Source organism: Centropristis striata, chromosome 16 (assembly GCF_030273125.1).
Source record: "Centropristis striata isolate RG_2023a ecotype Rhode Island chromosome 16, C.striata_1.0, whole genome shotgun sequence".
Lineage (NCBI taxonomy): Eukaryota > Metazoa > Chordata > Actinopteri > Perciformes > Serranidae > Centropristis > Centropristis striata.
Window position 1 is genome coordinate 10694407 of NC_081532.1, and position 25551 is coordinate 10719957.

Below are 25551 nucleotides of genomic sequence, written 5' to 3' on the forward strand. Positions count from 1 at the left end.
GACAGATATACAACATGTAAATTGTTTTGTAACACGCCTACTCTTTTGAACAAGTACTTTCAGAAACAAACATTGCTGGACCACTTTAGGCTGCGCGTTGCAGATGTGGGTAGGTGGATAATTCAGATCGACCTAAAATAGCCTCATATCTGTGTTAGACTCTGGAGAGGAGTAACTGTTCCCTGGAGGATCTCAGAGGTTCTTTTTCCACTCAGAATTGTGACTTGTTTCACCTTCACCTTCCCTGCACAAGATTGTTTGGAACGCGCACAAGGACCTCAATTTTACGCACGGCTGCAGACCATTACCAATACCTCCGCAGCTCAAACATTGACGATGGGAGACAAGGACAGCGCAAAGGGACGTGATGAGTCCCAGACCCGGGGTGCCTTAAGCAGTCAGGGCCAGGCACGGCCCCGTGAATAACCGCGCGGCGACAGCATGCCCTCTTGGCCCAATCTCTCGGAGTGCCTCTCCCATAACTGCAGCTGGGGGGAGACTCACAACGCCACACAGGACGCTGACCTCGGCCTGCCTCCTCTTAACTACTACTCAATCCCTCTCCTTACGGCCATCACCATCGCCTGCACGCTGCTGTTTCTGATCGGGGTGACTGGGAATGTCATGACCATTTTGGTGGTCAGTAAATATCGGGACATGCGAACTACCACTAACCTTTACCTGTGTAGCATGGCCGTATCTGACCTGCTCATCTTCCTCTGTATGCCCCTAGACCTCTACCGGATGTGGAGATACAGGCCCTGGCGGTTTGGGGCTGCACTCTGCAAGCTCTTTCAATTCGTATCAGAGTCCTGCACCTACTCCACCATCCTGAGCATCACTGCGCTCTCAGTGGAGCGCTACATGGCGATTTGTTTCCCTCTGCGCGCCAAGGCCCTGGTTACCAAAAGGCGGGTGCGTGGCCTGATTCTTCTACTCTGGACTGTGTCTCTATTGAGCGCCGGACCTGTGTTTGTCATGGTGGGAGTGGAGCGTGACAGCATGGGGCCAGATTTCAGCTCGGAGATGAATGAGACTGGCTTCTTCCTGGAGGCAGGAGACACCAGGGAGTGTAAGATGACGCATTACGCAGTGGAGTCTGGCCTGATGGGAGCCATGGTGTGGTTGAGCTCTGTTTTCTTCTTCATGCCGGTCTTCTGTCTCACAGTACTCTACAGCCTCATTGGCCGACGGCTGTGGCAGAGACACAGAGAGACAACCATCAACTCCCGTGTGGCTCACCGGGACAAAAGCAACAGACAGACCATCAAGATGCTGGGTAAGTTTGGAGAGCGCGCAAATTACGCATACACACTTTGACATACACAGTAAGATAAAATAAGATATTTCGATTTATGCTTGTTTATTAATTCTCTCCTCTCTCCACCATACCCTCTCCTGTCACTCCTCCTTCAGTGGTAGTGGTGTTGGCCTTCGTCCTGTGCTGGTTGCCGTTCCACGTGGGTCGCTACCTGCAGTTCCGCTCTCTGGACGCTCCCTCTCCGCTACTGTCTGTGTTGTCCGAGTACTGCAGTCTGGTGTCAGTGGTCCTCTTCTACCTGAGTGCCGCCATCAACCCCATCCTCTATAACATCATGTCCTGGAAGTACCGGGGCGCAGCAGCGCGCCTCTTCGGCCTGACTGACAGCCAGCCAGCACGAGGCCGCACAGCCAGCACCATGAAGGGAGACGGCTCAAATGTCTGGACTGAATCCACAGTCAGCTTTTAAACAAACGGCTGTAAAAATCAGTCATATGTTGATAACGCTGATCTAAAAGCCATTATTTCTGAAAGGCCGAAGAAAAACTGCTCTGTAGCTACGTGACTGCGGGACTTGCCTTTATGTGACTGGGACTAAAAGAAGCAGAAGAGAGCCACACACAGCTGCAAGCCTCCGCTTTATCAACATGCACCAATCGCACTTCGACTTTTTGTTTATTGTCTTGTTGGATTATTTCAGCAAGTGCCATTCAGTATTCATATAACACGCTCAGCTGCATTTCAAAAGCACCACTGGTGGAGTGCAAAATACACACCAGCTTGAAGTGCTTGTATTGATCCAAATGTGAGCAAAACAGGGGCGCGCGTGCCCGTACACACGCACACATATAAATATGATACACATCTACAATATTGCCTTATATTGTATTCATACTCTGGATGACAAAGAAAGCACTGTAGAACCTGTGGCACTGCTCTGTACTCCTTCAGAGAGGGGCAGAAGTGCTGTGTGTGTGTGTGTGTGTGTGTGTGAGTGAGTGAGTGAGAGAGAGAGAGAGTGTGCATGTGCATGTGTGTATTGTGTGCCAAGTGTGATTCTTTTGGATGTGATTTCTGGGAATTGTTTGTGAGAGTGTGGATATGTAAATGTCACTGTTATTAATTTTTGACATGCTGAATGCCCTGTATCTTGGAAATTTAAGTCCATGCTGTGTTGATGCTGCCAAGACGGACCAATGGGATTTGGGTACAGTCCCTGAATGAAAAAAATAATATTCCTGTGTTGCCATGTACTGCACAGCAGTGGGTTTCATTGTATCATTAGTATGTATCATTATTATGGGTGTCACAATCAATTGAAATGAGTTTTACAATTTAGTTATTTAAATTAAGAAGCACAATCGACAATTTTAAATCAAAAGTCTAATTGAATCGTGGATTTAGAGAATTGTGACACCCCTGATCATTATGTCTCAAATTTTTGTAAGTATACTTCATTATTGTTAAATGGTCAACATTATTCGAGCTGCAGGCTCTTGCTACTTAAACTAAATCTGCTTAAACTGAAAAAAAAATGCATGTGCAGATTTAAGAATGAATTAAGTAGAATAAGCCTCAGTTTGGTGCATTAGACAAAGAAAGCTGAGTGTTACTGTAAAAACCAACATGTCAGTGGCCATAAACGCCTCAGCTTTCTGAGTCTTGTGAACTGTGCACCATTGAAACACTGTTGCTTTCAGCTATCTCAGGTGTGCTGATGTCAGTTAACTTAATGCAACACACAGTCCAGAGCTGTTTTTATGACAGCTGTGTGGGGACAATGTGCTCATCTCTGCATTGACTCAACACATGTAGCACATTTGTCATTTATCTGATTTGACAAGATGCTACTTGAAGCAATGTTCAATGTTGGGTATGTTAAATCATTTTACATTTTCACCATTCATAAAAACATTCATTAAAGGACAAGAGCAGTAAACCTGCAGAATAAACTGCTCTATTGATTAATCTTTGGCATGAATTGTTTTACACTCCTTAATAGAGCTGCAACAAGTCAAGAAAAAATAATCCCCCACATTACAATTATAATCAATTATTTGTTGAGGTATTTTTTTTCATGCAAGATTATCAAAAAATTTCTTCAGCCTCTCAAATATGGGTAATTCCTACCTAATTCCAACATCACATTGCACTTTGAAATACTGGGATGGACATTTTTGTTTTTTTCAGACATTTAATGGACCAAACAATGAATTGATTGATCAATAAAATAATCTGCAGATTAATTGTTAATGAAGATCTTTTTTTAGTTGCAGCCCAACTCTGAAAACTGTTCAGTGTTAACAGGCAGAGTGACCTCTTGGATGGTAAAATGAAACACGCACAACATAAGTTATATTATATATGTCTTACTTAACTTAACATTGGTTTGCTTTGAAAGTTTGCTTTTTAAATTGCTTTGAATGAAGGACTGCATGGTTGACCTTACAGTGCATTGAACTGAAACAAAACCATCCTAATGTGCCAAACGTGCCAACCTATACAAAAGCCTTTCCTTTAAATATCTATAACACAAAGCATCAGATGGAAAAATAAAATTTTGTAAGGTGTATCATGCACCCCTTTGAACAGAGAGATCAGTCTATAAGTAATGATGTTGTGCTTGCTTTACCATGTAAATAGATGCTTTGTAATGCTTAACACTCAACGCTGTACACTCAGATGGTTTCAGCAGCCCAAATCACCGCAGCAGCCTCCACTTATCCGCACTGGATTTCAAAAACACGGCCTCCTGGCTTCTGAAGAATGTATCTTTGTTGATAAATGTTTCTGACTGTACATACTGATGTCATGACATACTATTGACTCACTAAAAGAGTAAAAATTGATTCATATTTTCCTATTTTTGAAGATGTCTGTGAATATCTCCTGCTGGGTAATGTATCTGTCGAAGTCTTGTTCAAATAAAAAAAAAAGGAAAAAACTCAATTCTTTTTTGCTTTTCTTTTCAAAACAACATCTGTATTCTTTGTGTGCACACGCTTGGCAATCAGGTGGCTTTTTGTCTCTCAGTAGGTATGAGATTCAAATTGCAATCCCAGATGATTGCGAAACTAACAGACCACTTAACACTTGCCTTCCACCCACAATAGTCATCACTGAAGTAAAGTCTACAGAGTGGACTGAGAGATGCATGCCACACTTTGACAGTGCCTGTAATCTTCCCCAAATCGTCCCCATGTGACCCTGTTATACCCCGTTAAATTATGTAAGTGTCAGTGGAGTGTAACACCAGTCAATAGATTGCAATCTTAACACAGACACACAGCAGTGTATTCTCTCTCATCTCAGCCTGGGGTGTATTTTTGTGGCCACAAGGCACAGCGTCACCCCATTACCTAAGACAGCTTCAAAGACAGCAGCCTCTGCCCTCTGATGCCACACAGGGCCCAAAACAACCCCCACTCACCTCTGAGGTAACATCAGGTACCCAATCAAAACACCCAAAGTACAGTCAGAGTGCAACATGTTCGGCAGATTTTTGTGAAAGTATGAAAACACTGAAGAGTGGATGAATTAAATAAAAGCTGGGTTGGTATCTTATTAAAGGTGCTTAGTGGGTGGATGATGGGCGAGGAGAGGCAGAGGGAGAGGTGTGAAAGAACAGGGATGAGAGGTCCCTATTAAAAAAACAACAACTGTGCAATCAAAATAGACAATAAAACAAAAGGTGAACAAAGAGAGCTTTAATCAATGAGTCAGACATCATGATAGTTTATTTAGACGTGGGCTGTGAAGTGAACAGGGAATAAATTACCTTTAGACAAAGAGGAGGAGGTGGGGATTGAAGAGGAGTCAACATCTATTTCAGTCTATATTAATGTGTGCCTTTACGCGCACTGGCCACTTCACACAGCTGGTACATGCTGTGACTAGATGATAGAGTTAAACTGGTGCAAGCTGATGCATGCATGTACACATTGCATGTACTTGTGCACGCTGATGAAAGCTGAACTTTGTGTGTGGGCATGGAGAAATGTTCAACAGGGGTCTTGGCCCGTGCAGACTTGAAAGTTATTGATGAGTCTGTGGTGGTGCAGAATCCCCGAGCAGCTCTGCTGGGACCTTGCACAGACATAGTTTTATCTCTGGAGCCATCTTCTGACTGTGACAAAATATCCTGCAGGAAGCATCTATTTAAAAACAAGACTAAGAGTCTACAGTCATGCTAGCTGCTTAATGAGGCTATTCTTTGGCACAGCTTTGCTTTGAGACATGTTAAGTAGATGTAACATTGAACATATTCACTATCTAAGCTTCGTGTTTAGCATGCTAACACAGCGGGTCAAACAAACACAGAACTTTGACCCAGGAGACTACACTTTGTGTTTCATGTGGAACCAAAGTCAACATTGAGTTATTTTAACATCAGAATGTCAGTTAACTTTTGCAATGTACTTAACATAGTCTACATTAGATGTGTTTCCCCTGAGTACTTTTTGCAAAGCGTAAGTATTTTGGCTACGCCCACTAATTAGTTCCCCTTGGCCTCTGTTCCCATAGCCTACAGGTACTTTTGTAGCGGCTAACCAACAGAGTTCGAATGTGACAACAGACCGACGTGGCAAGCAGTGTTGCTAACTTAGCGCCTGTTGCTATAGACTACTCAGACCCCTCTAGCAACTAGCGACAAATCTAGCAACTTTTTCTGGTGTTTTTGGAGACTTTTGGAGACTCGTTCCTACTCATCTCAACGAGTACCAGGTGCCATCCCAAATCACTTACAAACACCTCAACTGTATCCAAGCAGGGTCCACTAGTTAGTAACAGCTCAGTAGTGGCTCAGAAAAGTACCTACCCAGGCAGGTAATTTGTGAGCCGCTATCTGAGCAGCTAACTGGTGAAGTTGGGTGGATCTTGGGCAGATCCTTTCTCCCAAGCCACACCCATAGCAGAGCACTAGAGGGAAAGGTACCTAATGGAAACACGCCTATTATGTACCTACAGTAAGTTAAGTAATGTACCAAACATGCTCACTTCAAACCAAACCACGATCAGAAATTCATATCATAGCTATTGAGACATTTGACCTAAAAGCATGGTGTTAGAGGAAAAGTCAGTGGATCACGAAAGTCTATAGCCTTCATCCTCTGGGGGAGCATTAATGTACAAAATGTGATGGCAATCCATCCAATAGCTGCTGAGATATCCTAGAAAATGTGGTGGTCTGTGATTTAAAAAGAAGACATCAAAAGTAATGCTATGGTATTATAATGATTCACCAACAAACCAGAAGCCTGGACTGTTTTACAGCAGATCTCAGGGCCCTGCTTTGCTGTATCAGAAACAATCAGTTCAAGTTTTTCTTCCTTTTATAATGTAAGTTTATGAGTCAATTGCCTCATCCCCTTTGTTCTTCAAGAAGTACACAGCTGTTTTTCCCCCTTTTTGTTGCCATTACATCATCTGGTAAAAAGTCTGACAGGCTGATTTCTCTTCATGGTCCTGAAGCAATACATCAGGCTGATAACTTGCAGACTATTGTCCCTAACTGTAGATAACCCAGCCACAGAGGTCCATTACATTTCTTCTCCTTTGGGTTTTTCCCCCAAGACAGCAGCTGATTGGATTTTTTTGTTGCTGATCGCACCAGAATTGGTGCATCTGACACTGCAGAACTTACCACATTCAGTCATTTAAATTGTATCTTGGCGAGTAAGTCACACTAAAACGACTTGATGCTTACTGAATGACGTAGCTCTTATTAGTTTAATCAATTTTTACACCACTTTAAACGAACCTACACACCAAAATAAGCTTACAGTAAATGTCAAAACATTGTTATTCCCCTGTTGTCCCTGGGTGGCTGCAGGGTGAGAGATATTGAGCATTCAGTGCAGCAGACTCTCTCTGGACGCCCTCAGGGGGCAGCAGGGGATGATAGTGTGATTTACTCTTCTCGGCTATCAGACTCAATACTATTGAGGACACTGGGGAGTAAATGTAGCATTAACACACCTTCTCACTGATAGCCCAGCTTAAATGGACACTCAAGCACTCACTCTTCATCCTTGAAACTGTGAGACAAAAGACAGAACTGTCTTTAATTACTTTAATGGCATCTGTGACATTTAAAATGTGGTTCACTTGAAGAATTACAACTGCTTTGAAATGTAATTCAGACTATTAATCATACTTTAAATTGTAATATTATAAATATTGATACTCAGCTTCGTGTACAGCAGTACATTAATGTGTATCTGATGAAAGCACAATCATCATTCTCTTACTTATTAAATCTTGAGAAATCAATAGTGCTGTACAACAGTAAATGTCAGTAAAACAGTGTTTTTTTCTTCTTTTCTTTCTTTTTTTCTCCACATTCACTGCACTGTTAGTTATGGAGTCAGCATTGCCGTAAAACCGAATAAATCTGTAAAAGAATAAAAAATAAAGTTGGAATTGTAAAAATAGATTTAAAGAAAGTTAAGAAAATATTTGGAAATATATATTTTAAATATAATTCAATTTTTTCCTTTAATTGTTCATTTTTATATCATGTTTCCCAAGCATTAGTGAAAATTAAAAGCAATAGCCAAAAGGGAAAGCAACAAGGAAACGAAAAGTATACAGAGGAAATTTATATATAAAGAATTTATATGTATTAAATATTTTTTTCCATAAATACATAAGAAAAATTAATTACCAAATTTATGTGAAAATAAATTAAATGCTTAGAATTATTCTTTTAGATTTAATTACTTGTCTTTATTATTCACTTACTCATTCCTCTTAATATTTCCACATTTATTTAATTTTTTATTTAAAAAAAAAAGAAGTCACTCAATGGCACTTCTATGACCCCAGTTATTTTGTACACCAAATATCTGTCCTTATAGCTATTGTATGACACAGAATCTGATGTTTTTACTTGAAGAAAAGAGATCCATACAAACCAACAGACCATAGTCACGGTGCACAATAAAACATACAGGTGCAAACAAAGTCAGAAAAAAAATCAAAACATTTATTGGGCATAAATATATTATATATACGCTACCGATACAGTTACGTCTTACATACATAGGGTAGTATTTGCAAAAATCTATACATTAAAATTGATATGGCAGTTTCTTTTATATAATGCATATGAAATTGTCTAACATTTACAATACAAGAAGAAATGCATGAATTTCTTTTTTTTTCTCAATTCGTAGACCATGACAACATTGGAATGTTTGTTTTTAAATCGTGAGGTAAAAATATGTTTCTTTTTTTGTCTTGCTTAAAAAATAGTTAAATACCTGTGAGTCTCTGTACGTTTGTCAAATCGCCAAATTCTCAGTCAAAATTCTCTACTTACTGTAAAACGTACAAAACATAAAAATAAAAAAAATTATAAAGAAAAAAATAAAATGATCAGAAGGCACAGACGTGGGTGTTGCTGGGGAGAAAAAAAAATGTCTCTCATTCTTGACATTCCCGCCAAATGTGCAGGACCTGCAGGGTGGGCGGGGGAGGGGCGGGGTGTCTATAAAATTACCAGCATTTGAAAATAACCAAAAAAAAACAAAAAAACAACAAAAGCACATAAAGGGAGTACCCTGCCCACAAAAACACAGCCTCTCAGTTAACACCGTGTTAACTTTACAACACTAACATGACTGGCCTGAGCTCGGCCAAACACCTCTGCTCTCCCATTGGGGCGTTAAGGCTTCAAAAGGGGGAATCGGGGGCTGTGGGTGGGCAACATAACATCGGGGGGGGGGGGGGGGGGGGTTAAGGACAGGACACCTCACATATTACCTGTCGACTACAATGTCACAGGCTATGTAGACACACCACGAGCACGTCTGAGAAAGCAACCACGTTCCCTATATGAACCTTCTCTGTTGCCGTTAGTTTGCATCTGCGGGGAGCAGGGTGCCCTTTTGAGAAGCAGAACAGAACCGTGCTCCAGTAATGCAATGTCACAGTGACGCCAACGACACAATAATGCCAATGAATGTAACAGACGGCGGTTGGCAGTAGTGTTTGGAACAGAGCGATGGACCTCGTGTCTCCTCTCGCTCATATTAACCTCATCAAGACTAATGCTCGGCATAAAAAAAGTGCTTCAACTCTGTTAGTCATAATGTATTACCATCTCATTCTATAGCTCTATAGATATCTCTGTATATCATCTCTTAGCAAAATACTGGATACAAAATACTAACTACTGCTATACCAGCACTAACCTGAACAAGGAATCGTCAATATTATTATTGTCATCATCTGCCTGAAATCATCGTATGATTGTTTTTGCCTTTATTTTTTAACCTTTCAGTGTGAATTCAGGTTGTGTTAAAAACTCTCCTCCAAACGGGGCTACACATTTCAAAATGGCACATTTTGCTTTACAAAACAAAATTAATAAAAGATAATATGAAAAGAAGCATAATCACAGATCAAGTTAATGTTTTTTTTTCCTTTTGAGAGAATAATAATAACAATAATAATAATCGTAATGCTGTGTCGTTACAGAAGAACATCACAGAACCCTTTAGACGCCTGCAAACGCAACATCTAGTGGACACGAGAAGCCTGCGCTTTGGCAATAAAACAGTAAAAAGATATCAGAAGCTTCATTATAACACTAATCAGGAAAAAAAAGCCAAAGGCAGCAACGTTTATCCCAATACAGATGACTTGAACTGACCCTAAGGCCTCGCTTTGCTACATGTCTCTCTAAGCATTACAAGAACTGCTCGGCTGTGCACGGCCGCAACAGGAGATGAAAAACAAAAATACATTTGGTTACATGTTTGAAATGGCAATGATAACTGCAATGCATGGACTGATGAGCTACAGGTTCCCAACAGCTGTAAGAGAAATACTTAAAGGGTTACTGAGATAAGGAATGCTGGCCTTAATCATACAATCTAACATACATCCATTAAAAAAAAAAAAAGAAAAAAAAACATGCTACAAGGAAAAAAATTAGTATATAACTACACTTGTCTCTTAATCTTTAAACAATAAATAAATGAAGATTGCACTGTAATTGGCATGTAAAGTACTGTATGCAAATATATAGTATAAATAAAACCTAGAAAAGAACTCTACCTTAACTTTCCCATCAACTTTGGCAAAGGTATTTTGAGCTAGTAAACCACTTTGCTTACTGACACATACAGGAGCAAGGCACAGCATCGACAGAGGACAAGATACAGCATCAAAAAATGAAAGAGGGAGAGAGAGATAGATAGAGAGAGGGGGGGGGGGGGGAGAGAGGAAGACAGAGAAATGGAGGAAGAGAGGCTAATATGATGACGATGATGACAGCGATGGGGATGACAGGATTAGATCTCCCCTCTGTAAGGCCTTATCCCTGAGGTACGTTACAGGCTGCCAATCAGAGCGGAGCGGCGAGGCGACTGCCCACGCTGCTCTTCCATAACCCCCCCTTCCCCACCCAATCCTTCTTCCCCCTGCACCCCACCTGACGAAAAATAGACATGTCACACATTAATCAAGCAGGTCAGGGTGACTTCTTTGGATCATTAGAGTATGTAGTGGGCTGTACCTTGGCTTTGTTTTTCAGGTTGGGATTAAAAAGGGGTTCAGGAGTGAGTCGGGGGGGGCGGGGGGCGTTAACGTGTGTCAGAATGCCCTGTTCTGTTGAGTTGTGTTCTGTCAAAGGCTTGTTTGGTTAGTGAACATTAGTTCAAGTCCCCAGAGAACATATCCGTCTGAGGAGAGACCACAGACTTGCTACTGCTCTGATTACATGTCAATAAAGCACCTTTTAATAGAGAGAGAGAGAGAGAGAGAGAGAGAGAGAGAGAGAGAGAGAGAGAGAGAGAGAGAGAGAGAGAGAGAGAGAGAGAGAGAGAGAGAGAGAGAGAGAGAGAGAGAGAGAGAGAGAGAGAGAGAGAGAGAGAGAGAGAGAGAGTAGTGCATTGGCAGAAAGATGGGATGGATCGAAAGCAAGAGAAGAGCAGCCAGAGCAAAAGGTAATTACAGATAATTATGGGCAGAGGAGGAGAGAAGAGGAGAAGAGTCTTCAAATGTATCGATTCACAGACTAGCTGGAAGGAGAAACTACAGCTTCAGCACTGCTCTGGCTGGCGACGGGCTAAATTTCAGGAGGGGAAGGGGGGGAATAAAGCTCAAGCTAACTCCTAATGGCTTTCCTGGTTAACACACGGAGCTCTGAGAAGCGCGAGAAGCTTGCTGGCAGGCTGTTAGCACCTCTGGGTCTAACGGGCATATCGCTACTAAAGCTACAGATACTTAGGCTGGAGCAATGGTACTTGAGATGGTAGAATATGGAAAGGACTGAGCGAGGGCCAATCAAATGCTCTCATCAGCCCGTTCCTGTTAAGTTGCAGCCAAACACAATCCCAGCCCGGCTTCCTAAACGCTAGAGCCAGTTTACGCCCAACATTCGATTACCTACGAGGGTTCATATTCTGATCCAAGACCAGTGTTTAAGGGCTCCTTCGAGCTGCTGAACTGACCTCAGAGCTGCTGTTTGCGAGCACCTAGATTCATCTCCTCCCCCTTCACACTGTACTTCAGACCTTACATTGCCATCACTTATATTACATCACTTTTTATAGCATCATAGATATTTGTTATAATATATATTTATATTGTGTGTATATATATTAGATTACTGGTTTTCCATTCTTTCTTAGATATAATAAAATCACAGGATAGCAGCATCTTACACCACACATGGATTGCATCACTTTGGTAGCTGAATGAGTGAGTGATTGAATGTTAAAAGCTGAGCAGATATGCGATTGACTTCTTAGGAGGAAATGTGCGTTTCTCGCTGTCATTGCATGAGTGTGATTGTACGTGTGTGCGTGCGTGTATGTGTACGAAAGTCTTTGTCAGTCAGTCCGTGTGCGTGTGAGAGCAGGTGCAGATTGCATGAGTCGACTGACAGTCTGTAGAGTTGTAACAAACCAAATAATAAGGTATGACCGGCTAAAGCTTTGTAGGCCTACATTGGAATATGGCTGAAATGAATAAAGACTGCAGCAAAAGAAAAAAAAAGCAAATTACACATTGAAAAAAAAACAAAAAAAGTAAGGCAATGACCGTCAAGAAATATACACGTTCTCTAATCAAATATGTTTTAAAAAGATACAAAATAAAACATGCAAGTCAGTCTGAGGAGCAACTGCTTTGCTCACAGCTATTTTAAGGCTTGATTATCAGTTTTCTTTCCCAACCGAGGTACAGCTAAGACAAGGCTTCCCTCGACAGAAATCCTTAACAAATGAGACAGACGATGATACAAAGACAACAGAGATGTAGAGAGTAATGAGACCGAACTGAGTGAACGCAGAGGACGACAAGGTGAGGAAAGCCAGAATCGATACTTTGACTAAAAAAACACATACATAGCCTTAGAAGTACATCTCAAGTGTTTGTTTTGATTTCATTCGGTTCTTTCATAGACGTTTTTTTAAAGTTTCTCTGTGATTTTGCTTTCTCTTTCTATCCTATAGTTAAAATTCCCTCACTTCATAAAGAAGTACTGTAGCAAGCAGGCGATGAGGATGGAGAAGCCCGCGAACACGCACACGATGAGTGCCGCAAAGCGCTCGTCGCTGGAGATCAGGCCCGCCCCTTTGCCCGACTCCACGGCGCACAGCTCTCCCGATGACGCCGACTCCTGGCGACGCAGCGTGAACAAGGAGGAGGGGCTCAGTGGTCCGCACAGTTCCTGGCACGAATCCTGGCAACGGCGGCAGGCGCCCACACGGAAACGATAGTCTGTGTTGCCCTGGAGACCAGAGATGTGGAACACGCCCTCCTCTCCCTTAAAAACCTGCAAAGAGAAAGTAGAAAGTTCAACACTCAGCTTATGAAAGCATATACTAGTAAGCATATTCTGTTTTTTCTCATTAAAGAGCACACATAAATATATTTTTGATTGATTGATTTATTACCTACAACCACTTCTTTTATACAGTCTATAGTCCTACCCCATGACATTCATTTAACTTCCAGTGAACCTCATTTATCCATTATCAAAGTATACATTACATTCAGGAAATGGCGTAAAAATAAACTTCACTTAAGAACTACTTCACTATAAAAGGGTTGCAGAGCAAGCATTAGTTTAAAAAATAACTGTCAGGTGACAAAAAGTCACAAAGCGTATCCTGTAATGGCCAGTCTGTCCTGCTGAAATGTCCTTGGGTAAGACAAGGAACACATATTTGCTCATTTTATGTACACATACACAACTCCAAAGACTGACTCGTAAAATGACAATTATATTAGAATGCAATGCAGCTCAAGGACGCGGCATCAACTTCAGTATTTTCAGGCCACCTTCTTGTCCATTTTGTAACTGAAGAAGAACAACATGAAAAGCCTTGGCTTATAGCTGGTGCTGCTCAGCAGGGTTTGTGCCTTTATAGGAATATTATTGTCTGTCCATGTCATGGTTTTGAGATTGTTAAGCCCCTTGAAACAAATTGTGGTTTGTCATAGCAAAATTTCCTTGACTTGTTGCGGATCAGAACAGTGAGAGCAGCTGGCACATGATTCCTCAGGCCACAGGTGGTACTTAAGCGTGCGTGAATGTGTGTGTTTTTCACAAAGGTGCATTGATTTTTTGTTTGATTCTTCCCAAATCTCTTTCTTTTATGCATGAATGGAATCTGCTGTTCTCAATGTGCATTTACACAAAAAAGAAACACGCAGAGAGGGAAGCATACAAACATCTGAAAAGCAGCAGCACAGATTTGTATTGACAGCTGATGTGTGTTCATGTAATGAAATGAGCAAATATACATTCCCACATATACACACAGCTGCGGTTTTGTCCACTGGTGTGTATCAGCAGTTCTTCTCTCCAGCCATTCAGTAATTCAATAACGGAGAGTAAAACGTCCCTGAAGACAAATATCTCTTTGTCTGCAGTCTACGAGTGTGCACATCGCTCCAACTGCAAGCCAACCAATCCCAGATTTCCAAGTGCAGCCAAAATCTTTTTTTTTTTTTCTTCCAGTTGTTCCTGTGTTGTTATTCTCATTAAAATCCTTCAATACCGTTCAATAAATACTGCTGGCACTGCAGATTGCCTTCAATTTCAGAATGCTCTATCTCTCAATGCATGGAAGACAAAGTGTGTGTGTGAGAGGGAGTGTCTGCGATGTGTGTGTTTAATTCTTCAATGTGCAAATTTGTGCCTAGGTGTGTGGGTGGTTGAGTGATCTGTATTCCCTTCTGCATCAATGCAAACTGAATTTTTCTGTTCCTCAGGGAGATTAAAAAACATCCTCCCAGGAGTCCTGCACACTTCGACAACTTTAAGAATGAACCAAATTATTGAAGCAGGGCTATGGACGTCTCAGCACCGTCCTCAAATGCCCTGTGCGTGTGCGTGTGTGTGCGTGTGTGTGCGTGTGAAGCAAACCTGTTTGTATTCTGACTCGCGTCCCACCAGCACCTGGAGCACGTAGCTCACAGGATCTCCTCTCATTGGTGCGATAGTCTCCCATGTGATCTCGCACATGTTCCCCTCCAGCTGGTGCACTCTGGGAGCTGTTGGAGTAAATGGCAGCAAGACAACGGTTTCAATCACATGCCAGGATTTCATATGGAGAAAATGAATATAACTAAAAACAAATGGACAGATTTTCCCCATTTGAGCCCACTAAAACAGAGAAAGTAATTTCTAACCAGCTATTAAAGTAATGCTGGCGTCCATGTGATGGTTGCAGTTATGTTTATAGCTGTTTAGACTAACTGAGACATGAGCCACAACAACGAGAACAGACTATTAATGAGAATTAATTCAGTTTTTCAGTGTGTTGCTTTGTTTGACGAAGCAATAATATCCTTGATAATGCCTGTAACGCCCGTAAATGTAATTATGTCCACAAACGTAATACATTATCATCAAAGGTAATAGCCGCTGCCTACTACACAAATTATTTCATCCCACAAATGTAATGACTGTTATGTTTGCAGGGACTTATTATGTATGTGGGGCAGTGAAAATCTGCAACTTTCAACATTGTAATAACTTCCCACAAATGTAATAACGCAATGAATAATGGTCGTTGTAGTTGTTGTTGTTGTTTGACCGTGGATGCAAAATACAGATTTATTTCTTCCAAGTAAAGTCCCTGCAAACGTAATAGTTATTACATTTGTGGGAAACAGCATGTTACATTTGTAGTAGGCAGCGGCTAATACATTTGTGGAAAATGCATTACGTTTGTGGGATTATTGCATTAAAATCTGCAGATTTGTATTACTTTTTTGGACATTATTACATTCACAGGCGTTAAAATGCTATTTTAGACTGGAAACAAAATCATCACAACAATAATTCAATTCTGACTTTCTAAACATTAATTGCAGCTTACATTTTACTAAACTTTAACCAGAGAACTCATTGCATTGTCTCAACTCGTCCTGCTCTTGTTGTTCTGAATGAAAGCTGATTTGCAGAGAACCTTTCAGACAGTGCATGCCCACTGCAAACATTATTAAAGTTGTTTGGACCCCTGAGGCTGTTATTTGTCTGTTTATGGATATGTCAATGCCTTGCTGCACATTCACTGCCAATACCCATAATACTTTCACTGATATCACCTGAGAGGACACCCTCTACTGTGATTATTGTAGCTTTAATAAGCCAGGCTACAGCAAAGACCATTTACTGGAGGCAACAATCAAGCAAAGCAACAGTAAACATGTCATCTCTAGCAGACAAACATAAACAAATGTGACACTTTTTCTTGTCCTGTGAGTGTGTCGCCTCTTTGGGGCCATTCAGTCTAACTCCTAAGCTGCTGGAGCTGAAGAATACAACATAACTAGAGATTTATGCACTAATGAATTACAATTTCAAAATGCAAACTAGCAGAATGCAAAAACGTACAAAATAATACTTATTTACAAAATATTAGCCCTCAAATTGAGCTTAATAAACTGTATAAATGAAAGAAAATGGAGTGCCATACTATGGAGAAGGGTGGGAGGGTGGGGGGGATTGAAACAGCATCTTTTATTGTAATTTTAAAAAAATGTCTTTATCTTTAATATTTTTCTCTTTTTTCTTATTAACACTTCATACTTTGATTGGGTATTAATTACATATCAACTTAGAACCTATTATTCCTGAGTATTGTTTATCTCTTCCTATTTATTTACAATGTATTTATACTTAAAATTGTATGCATATTGTAAAATTTATATTCTGCTAATAAAAAAATGAAAGAAAAAATATACTGTATTCCCATACAAAAACTGCCCAAAACTATGATTTTTGCTTGTGATACAACCGTGACTTCCTGTTTAGAAAGTTTATTCTTTTGATTGGACGGTGCAACAGATGTTCTAGTCTATAACTAGCTAGTAAGAACACAGAAAAGGACATTTATGCATAAACTCATAGGCGAATTAACGAAGAGCTGATGCAACCGTCTCCCTGGGTGCAGCATGCAACAAACCACACTCCCACACACACTTTGCCTTGTTTCTTTACCTTTCAGAGCAGGGGGTACGGACTTGGTGGTGCAGAAGGTGTGTGTGTCAGAGAAAGGACCCTCTCCAGCATCGCTGATAGCCTGTATTCTGAAGCTGTAGCTGCTGGACTCAGTCAATCGCTGGACCTTGTAGGTGTGGCTGGGGCCGCGGTAGATGGTCACAAACCTGGACAGAGGAGGGAGGGAAGAGGGAGAAAGAGACAATGAATCACAAATTTAAAGGGAAATCTGTGAAGCGAGAGTAAGGGGTGAAGGAGAGAAGAAGGGAGGGACTGTGTGAGGAAAAAAGACGAAGTGAATAAAGATAAGGGATACGGTGAAGAGTGGGGTGAAGGTGAGAAGAAGAAGTGTTGGTGCTTGGAATATATAAGAGGAAGGGAGAGATGAGACAGCTCAGAACTTCCAGTAAGGGATGAGTCATTGATACTTAAATTGTACTGATGATCCCCACTGGAAGGAAATAACTTTTATTCACCCTTTTTTTAAATGTTTTTATTTACTTTATTTATTTAATTTTTAATTTCCGTCTTTTTTATTTTATTTTTTATGTATATATGTCTGGGTATATTAACATATATAAGTACAATCTTGTTTCTTAAAGTAATCCCCTTTATCTGTTTTTTTCATACTGAGATATATTATTTAATATCATTTAAACAACACTTATATGTGATTGTGTACGTGTAAATGTGTATTGTGGATGTGTGACTGTTATGTTTTATGTTCAAAATGAGAAAATTAATAAAGAGAGTTAAAAAAAAATTGTACTGATGAAGAAAATAACACTTGAGGTGATAAATCCAGAATAGGGTAGTTTTCTCATAGACCTCTTTTAAAAAAATTATATATGTACATATATATTTATTTTTAATTGACAAGAAAATACTTAATAAACACTGTATAACTTAAAGATTTTACCATTCAATATTACAGTATATATATATTTTTTTTTTCTCATAGACTTCTATACAATCAGACTGAATGCAATCAGAGTCGACCCCTGCTCTGCTGCTCATCAAAAAGAATGCAGGTTTAAGGCTCTCTCACACCGCCTACACTTTCAAGGTTGCCGCTTGGTTTATTCAGGTGGGATTTTCTTGACAAATAAGTACCTGAGACCTTGAAAAGAAACAAGGAAGCTGTTGGGAAGAGGCGAGAATGCACCCTGATGAAGATAGCAGTGATTTATAAACAAACAGGACGAATACTGACAGGCCGTAGTCACAAATCGAATGAAAAGGAGCACTAAAAAAAAGTTTCTGGCTGGCTAGATTGACAGATTGATGGACCGACGCAGAGATGATAAGTGAGGGAAAGAGTGAGTTGGGGAGAAATTGGGGTTTGAGCGGAAAAAGAGGGTTATTTATCTCCGCTATCAGCTTTTCAGCAGAATACGGTAAAAGTCTGAGCGAGAAAGGGGTTATGGCAGAGAGGGGGGAAAAGGTGATGGGAAAATGACAAGGTAGAAGGCAGTGATGGAGGGAGGGAGAGGGTTAGAAGAGGAGGAAAAGTGAGGTGACTGGTAATTACAGGAGTGGAGACAGTGATAGAGGATCTCCTGTTAGAGGGAAGAGAAGAGAGAGGTCATGGTTTAGTAGTGAGCTATAACTCCAGATGAGCTCTTTATGTAGCCGCACTACAGAGAAGTGATGTGTTTCTCCAACTGATATACGATGCTGTTAATCCTTTGCTTCACTGACTCTCCTACAGACACAAAGCACTGGTGGAACTAGTTCAGTAAATGCTGCGTGTATCTCAATACTCGAACTAGGGATGGGTGTTTGGGAGAAACCTGCCAACTCGAGTATCAGCATCAAAATGTAACAAAAAAAAAAGCAAAAGTACTAATTACAGTACATTATGCAGAATGGACCCACTGATTGTTTTATATATTCCACATACATTATTGTATCATTATTGATGCATTTATGTAAGCAGCATTTTAATTTTTATCAAGGTAGGGCTAATTTTAACTACTTAATATTCTGTTATGAGGTTAATTTTTTTTGTTTTTTAAAGTCCAAACACTGTAAATTGATCATGTTTTTAATGTTAAATCTCGACCAGTAAAGTAACTAAAGCTGTCAGCTAAATGTAGTGGTGTAAAAAGTACAATATTTGGCTCGTAGAGGTATAAAGTTACATAAAATGGAAATACTCAAGTAAAGTTCAAGTACCTCAAAATAAAAATAACATCAAGGAGTTCAATGTTTTATGTTTTAGACCCCGAAGAGGCATGAGGTTTGTTTTTACAGTAATCTTGCATATTTAAATGTGTTTTGATTCAAAAATAAGTTTTGGATCAAATTAAACCTAGTAATTTATGCTAGCAAGGTTTGATACAGAAAGCTAGTGTTGCTCAAATTAATACTCTTGTATTTCAGTGTGTTTTATAATTGTTATTGCAACTTTCAGTTTGCAAACTGTAGCTTTATCCAACTTAATTCTCAGCTCATTGGCTTATTGACGCACGGCCGCAGAACTGAACGATTGGACGTGTTTCAGTTCAGTCAGTACTGATACACATTCATAGATAAAATTAAAATTAAAAAATAAGCAGACCGGTTAAAAATTCCACATGATCTACCAAATTCTTAACGACCATTAATCGATCATCGATTAATTATTCCCATCCCTAAATCTAACATGGTCACGAAAAGGCAATTTTTTATATATAATCTGCAGTTTATATCAAGTTTCCCATCATTCTAAGTTTCCATCATCAAAACAATTAACAGTCAGCAGAGCACGGACAATAAACACACACACAATCAACAGGCCACAGTTAATGAGATGAACTGCATCCTCGGTTCAGAGCCAAACAGGCGACCAATTAACCACAACAAGGAGACAGACAACAAGGACAGAGACAGAGAGGTTAGAAGCAGACAAGGATACAGTGTTGTTCTGATTATTGCAATCCATTTCTCTCAACTTATTCACAAGGATGTTTATTCTCATATTGAGGAAGATCATTTTATCTTTTAATTTCACTGTCTGGTTTGGCCACAGTGTTGCTTTGTTTAAGATCTAAAAAAAAAATTGAATGCACCACTTTACAGTGTTTCCAAGGAGCCTGCAGTCATTCGTCACACACAGAAAAGCAAACATTTATTTTGGCATAACATTATCAAACATCTTTGTGCTTGCATATTTCTCTTTCAAAGCAGGTGGAACCCTGAAAGTGTTTCTGTGCAAATATTAAAATTGTTTTTAGCTTTGCATAAAAAGTTAACAAATAAACTCTATGCACTTAACTTTGATAAGTAATACACAGAAGCAGCCCATTATGACCAAAGTAAACGTGTTGAGTAAATCATTAATGATGCAATTATCTATAAATTTGCACAGGGATTGTATATATGTGTTCTCAGTTCCAATAGTAAACATGTTTTTAAGCAATTATTGCCTGATACGGTTTATGATTATGCATGGCTACTTATGATAAGGTTAGCATTAGAGACATGGAAGGAGAAACAGCTTGTTTTTAAAGTGGCTGAATTATTTGTTGGCTGGCTGCGTGGAAAAACAGATCAGTGCACATAAAGGAAAAAAATGACCGGATACAATGATGAAATGTGGAAATATGGAGGAGTATGGATGAACAGATAAAGACAATGTTTGGTTAATGAAGGCTGGAGGAGAAAAATTATGAGTTGGAAGAACGGGTGGACACACAGTGATAGACATATGGATGGATATTTCTTATTATTATTCCCGAGCTTTGGGAGCTGAAAGCCTATTCCTCCTTCAACCTGCATTACAGATACATTGTCAGAAGGTTTAAGACCTCTCTGCACTGTGCACGTTACCATGGTGCCTATATATTTCTAATACCCCTGCCAGAAGGTATTTTGGGTAATAGGGATGAGAAGAATGCAAAATGAGAAAAATCAAACAAACTCAGCTGTTAAAGGGCAACCAACAGAGTGAGAAAAATAAGAGCGTAGGAAAAAAGCCACGAGCCGGGAGGACAGAGCAGGAGCAACAAGTCTGCAGACAGGGAGATAAGAGAGGGAAAAATAAGCTGTGGGAGGAAGAGGGACAGAGAGGGCGAAAGGGAGGACGGTAAAGAAATGGGATTCAATATTGTGAGCCTGAGAAAACAGCTTTGTTTATCATCTAACGCACCCACAAAGACGCGGCAGGGTGGAATAGAGGGAAACAAAGAGCGTAAAACACGAGGTGGGAGGGATGAAATGTCTGAAAGGAGGCGCAGAGGAGTCCTCCAGAGGTGAAGTCACCTTTCCAACAGTGGACTGAGATGAATAAATATGAGAGAGCAACAGGAGAGACAGAGGTCGAAGGACAGCCAAAGCCAAAAACATAAACAGACTAATGTTATTTGGTAACTGATGGAATTTATTGGCAAAACCTGAAATTATATTTGCAGAAATTGCAGCTGGCTACTCGATATGTTTACAAAGCCGTTTCAAGATTCAATTATTTATCTTTTTTTTCCTCTTTAAAATAACCTTCAAATCTCTCGAGAGACTTTATGATTAGAAATAAAGCATCTGGTTGCCATGGTGATTTCATCAATGATAAGACTTCCTGCTAATTCTTTCTAATAGAGCGTGATGAAAAAAGCCAAGGGGAAGAGGTGGAGCGTAGGAAGAGGAGCCCTGTAAACCAGCTCAATCCAGTTAACCCCCTGCGCACACACACACACACACACACACACACACGCACGCACGCACACACACACTGACACTCACACCACTAATGCACCTAAACGCCCAATAACAACCACCGGTAGCTGCAAGTGATGAATCCTAAGCAAAGGAAATTATGTCGAATAAGTGAGGAATCGCACATCGTCATTAAGGAGCAATTCAGTCAATTAAAGTTTATGGGCAGTTTCCTCATGGAGGAAATGACGGTGATGAAGAGGACTCCTGTGGAGACCCTGTTATTTTTATCTGCATCATTTATACAATCTGCAGTTTTATCTGAAAACATCTGTGTTGTTGACTGAAAGTCTAAAAAAAGCTCTTCTTGCCTCATTTCCTGCCAGAGCTTTCCTTGAATATATGAAATTCATGTTTTTTTGTTCATGATGACCAAGTAATTATACTCCAGTTTTTAAAAAAGTTTTAGAGAATTAGAATTAGAGAAGCAAATCATGTTATGCAACCAGCTTTCATAAATACAGCCCTAAATAGCCCTCAGACTTACATGATTCTATGAAATCTTACCCCAATGTTTATGTTTATTAGAGTAGGAAATGTGGGAATATGTTTGTGTGATGATAAAGAAAAAGAGTGGTATTGATTGTGAATAACTGCAGATTGTCTCCTTTAACTTGTGCATGAGTACATTTGAAAAAAGCTGAGGACACACTACAAGATCTTTTGCCAGATTCTACCCATGATTCCCAGTTGGACAAAGTCTGCACTAGTTGGGGACAGTCGGCATGGCTCGTTGGCACAAAAATCTGCAAGTTTGTTTGAGGGGAACAGACCCGACCCGACATCAGTCGCAGCCAATCAAACATGTTTGACCCTAATTTGTTTCGCCAAATGTGGGTGCATTCGGGTAGTGTGAACTGATAAGCGACCCAACTGCAAAACACGTGTTGCCAACAGCCAATGAAAAAGAAAGAGTGGGACACAGGAAATAGTGTCAGAAGACGACGCGAGGTAGAGGGAATATCAAAACTATTTTCAGTGCAGATAGCTGCGCAGACAACAGCAGCGAGCTGATTGTCGCTTAATATTTTATACTTCTTCCTCCTCTTCGTCTGCTTCTTCAAGTTTTATTGGCGGTTGGCAAACAACAAATTGGTGCATTACCGCCACCATCTGGTATGTTTGTTTACCCTTTAAACAGACGAGATTTTGATGTGTTCACTTGGCTTTAGTCGATTTGACAAATCATGTAGTCTGTGACCCTCATCAGGCGCAGTTGTTAAGTGTCTTTCAGTCGTCACACAAAAATCTGCTGTAACCAGTCATGTAGTGTGTGCTCCAAGTCTTTTCAAAATCTGTAAAGACTGTGAAAGTTGTATAGTGTGTCCCCAGATTTAGATGTTATAAAATTCATACAATCAAGGAAAGAAGAAAATCAAAAAAGCAAAGGTTTTTCTTTAATTTACAGCAAATTCTGAAACAATTCCCAAAATACCTTCTGATCCAAATATGGTGCAGGCCGACATATGCACACCCACGAGTGCATGGTCATATACTGCTGCACTAATCACTGTGCCAATGGAAAAGGGGTAAATAAAACTCTCTAAACTGTGAAAGCTGATTTCATTTGGCTGGCAGGGAGTGTGTTTGCGACTGCGTGCATACCTTTGTGTGTGTGTGTGTGTCGGAGAGGTTAACAGATCGCAGCCTGCTGGATACAGCCCCATCTGTTGCCTGCTGCACTCTGGACCACTCCAGGGGTGCCAAGGTTCCTGGGTGCCAACTTACTGCCAGCCAAGCCTTAATTCAAACACTGATGGCCAACCAACCAGGACGGTTGAGGGCTCGACAGAGGGAGACAGCCTTTTTAGTTCAGTCTGTTGCCTTCTTCTATTTTCATCTCTCCCTTATTCTCGCTATTATTTCTGCTTGGATGAGTAAAAGATTCTGCCCTCCCTGTCAGCAATCATGTTTCCCCCCAGTCCCCTCCTCCTCCGTCTGCTAATTCTCCGTCTCCCTGTTTCTTTCTTTGTCCCTCCTGTCTGACCAGTCAGGTAAATGGAGTGTTGATTGCTGGAGGCTGGATCCTGGCTGGATTCAGATGCCCTCAACGTGACTACTCTCTGGTACATCTGGTTACTGCATACAGGGGAAAAAAACCCTCCCAGACACATACAAGACCTACACACGTGTTTTCAACTTCATTCACACAAGCAACCTCATCTTCTCTCAAACTGCTCAGGTTTTGTCCATCTTGTGTTAGTTGTTTGTGTGCAGTATTGACCTTCTGGGTCTTAATTTGCTGTATTGACTAACTGTGGGTTAGTCTGAGAAATGTGGTGTGCAGTGGGACTGAGGGAGCACACTTTAGAGCCCCGGCCGTAGCAGAGGGTCTATTTGCTGCGGATGTAGGATGGAAACCTTGCATCTCCATATTTCTTACTTTTTATTTTGTTTCATAACTCAGTGTTATTGGTCACTCTTACGTCGATCAAATATTTAATCAATTAAAAATGGGTTGCATTCACATATGTGTGACTTTGCCCTTATCTTATAGCTGCCTTGGATACTTAAACAGAGCTGAAGGTAAACAGTGATGCGGTGATTTTTGTCTGACTTCTGAGGTAAACAGCTCAGTAAAATGTATTGAAGTTAGCAGTTTTTTCATTTCCTGAGAAGGTTTAGGGCATAAGGTGTCTGCCCGCCAACAGCGATGATATGAAATAGCCACTAATCTTCTCTAGTCTCTACAGAAATGTGTATGGAGTTGCTGTGAGTCTCTTTTGACCGAAAATGTCCATAAACCCAAGACTTTCAGATGCAAGTTAGTGTGCTTCCCCAAAAAGATCCTGGAATTGTGCAAAAATGCAATTAAAATAAATCAATGAATTAATTTTCTAACATTTCAGTTTGGGTTTTATCTAATGTAATAATAATAATAATAATAATAATAATAATAAGTGGAACATAGTTTGTTGCATTCATTTCATTTTACATGCGATTTTGCATGCATTGCTACATTTTGTTCCTAAAGTTTTTATTGATTCCAAAAGTTTTTATTTTTTATTTTATTTTTGTTTTAATTGTTAATACTTTTTATATTTCTACTTGTTTATATTGTAAATTGTTAATGTTTTTTATATTTCTAGTTTATTCTGCTGTTTACTATTTATTGTTTTTTGCCGTCCACTTTGTTGCTGAAACTCTTGAAAATTTCCCGCTGTGGGATGAATAAAGGAAATCTTAACCTTAATCTAATTTTTTATGCATATTAATACAACCCCAAATCCAAAGTAAGGACACTGTCTAAAACTTTAATAAAAGCACAATTACCAAAATTAGTTTGAACATTAAATATTTTGTATTTTGAATTTTACTAAATATGGGTCAATAAGGATTTGAAAATCATTATATTCAGTTTTTATTATTTTTCTATAACTTTTTTTTGCAATTGGTGTACCAGAAAAAATGAAATATATTATTATGACATTGATTTCAACCATATTGTTCAGTGCCAATGTAAGCACAGCTCGTTCTCATGAGGTTTTCTCCATGTTGTGTATTATATCACACACTGTTGAGCAAGCAGTGTCTCTTCTCAGTCAATATCATGAGACAAACAGTTATAAGAACACAGTGTCAATCAGCGTGTGTGTGTGTGTGTGTGTGTGCGCCACCTGTGATTCTTGTCCTCCATCTGTAGTGTGTACACCATGTCATCGGTGAGCAGGGCGCGGGTGTGTGTGTTGCTGGCGTTCTCTCCCCACTTCAGCTTGAGGCTCTGAGGGCCAGCCGCTGAGCATTCGAGAGGGGGCGGGGCTGGAGGGAGGGGGCGTGTCCTTGCCTGCAGGGCTGAACTCAAGGGACTGGAGCCGATGGCATTCACCGCCTGGATGTGTACACTGTGAGAGAGGGAGAGATAGATTGTGATTTATTTGTTACAGAATGTTGCACTGACAACTGCACATTTTACATAAATCAATCGGTTATTACATTTTGAAAAAAATTTATATTGTGTGTAGGGATGGGTGTTAGGAAGAAACCTGCCAACTAGATTATCTATAATGTGAACGATCAATGAATCGATTAATCGCTACATGCATACATGTGAAAAAAATAAAATATATATATATATAGTACTATGCAAAAGCCTGTTTTGATAATGATCGCTTTTATTTTGAAAGGA

The 25551-nt window shown here is 40.1% G+C and overlaps 2 protein-coding genes across 3 annotated transcripts in view; one reads left to right on the forward strand and one right to left on the reverse strand.

The window, feature by feature from the left end:
* Positions 1–441: 441 nt before the first annotated feature.
* On the forward strand, positions 442–2238 carry ghsra (growth hormone secretagogue receptor a). The gene is made up of 2 exons (XM_059353623.1): positions 442–1279; positions 1417–2238. The coding sequence occupies exons 1-2, from the start codon at positions 442–444 to the stop codon at positions 1728–1730; spliced, it is 1152 nt and encodes a 383-aa protein (XP_059209606.1). The 3' UTR covers positions 1731–2238.
* Positions 2239–8228: 5990 nt separating this feature from the next.
* The window catches only part of fndc3ba (fibronectin type III domain containing 3Ba), a 125569-nt gene continuing 108246 nt past the window's right edge, over positions 8229–25551 (reverse strand). For both annotated transcript variants that reach the window (XM_059354072.1, XM_059354073.1), the window contains exons 24-27: positions 25043–25267; positions 16734–16900; positions 14652–14779; positions 8229–13052 (exon numbers count right to left, since the gene is read on the reverse strand). In XM_059354072.1, coding sequence (XP_059210055.1) covers positions 12741–13052; positions 14652–14779; positions 16734–16900; positions 25043–25267 — 832 coding nt within the window. In that variant the 3' untranslated portion in view covers positions 8229–12740. The remainder of the gene's footprint in view (positions 13053–14651; positions 14780–16733; positions 16901–25042; positions 25268–25551) is intronic.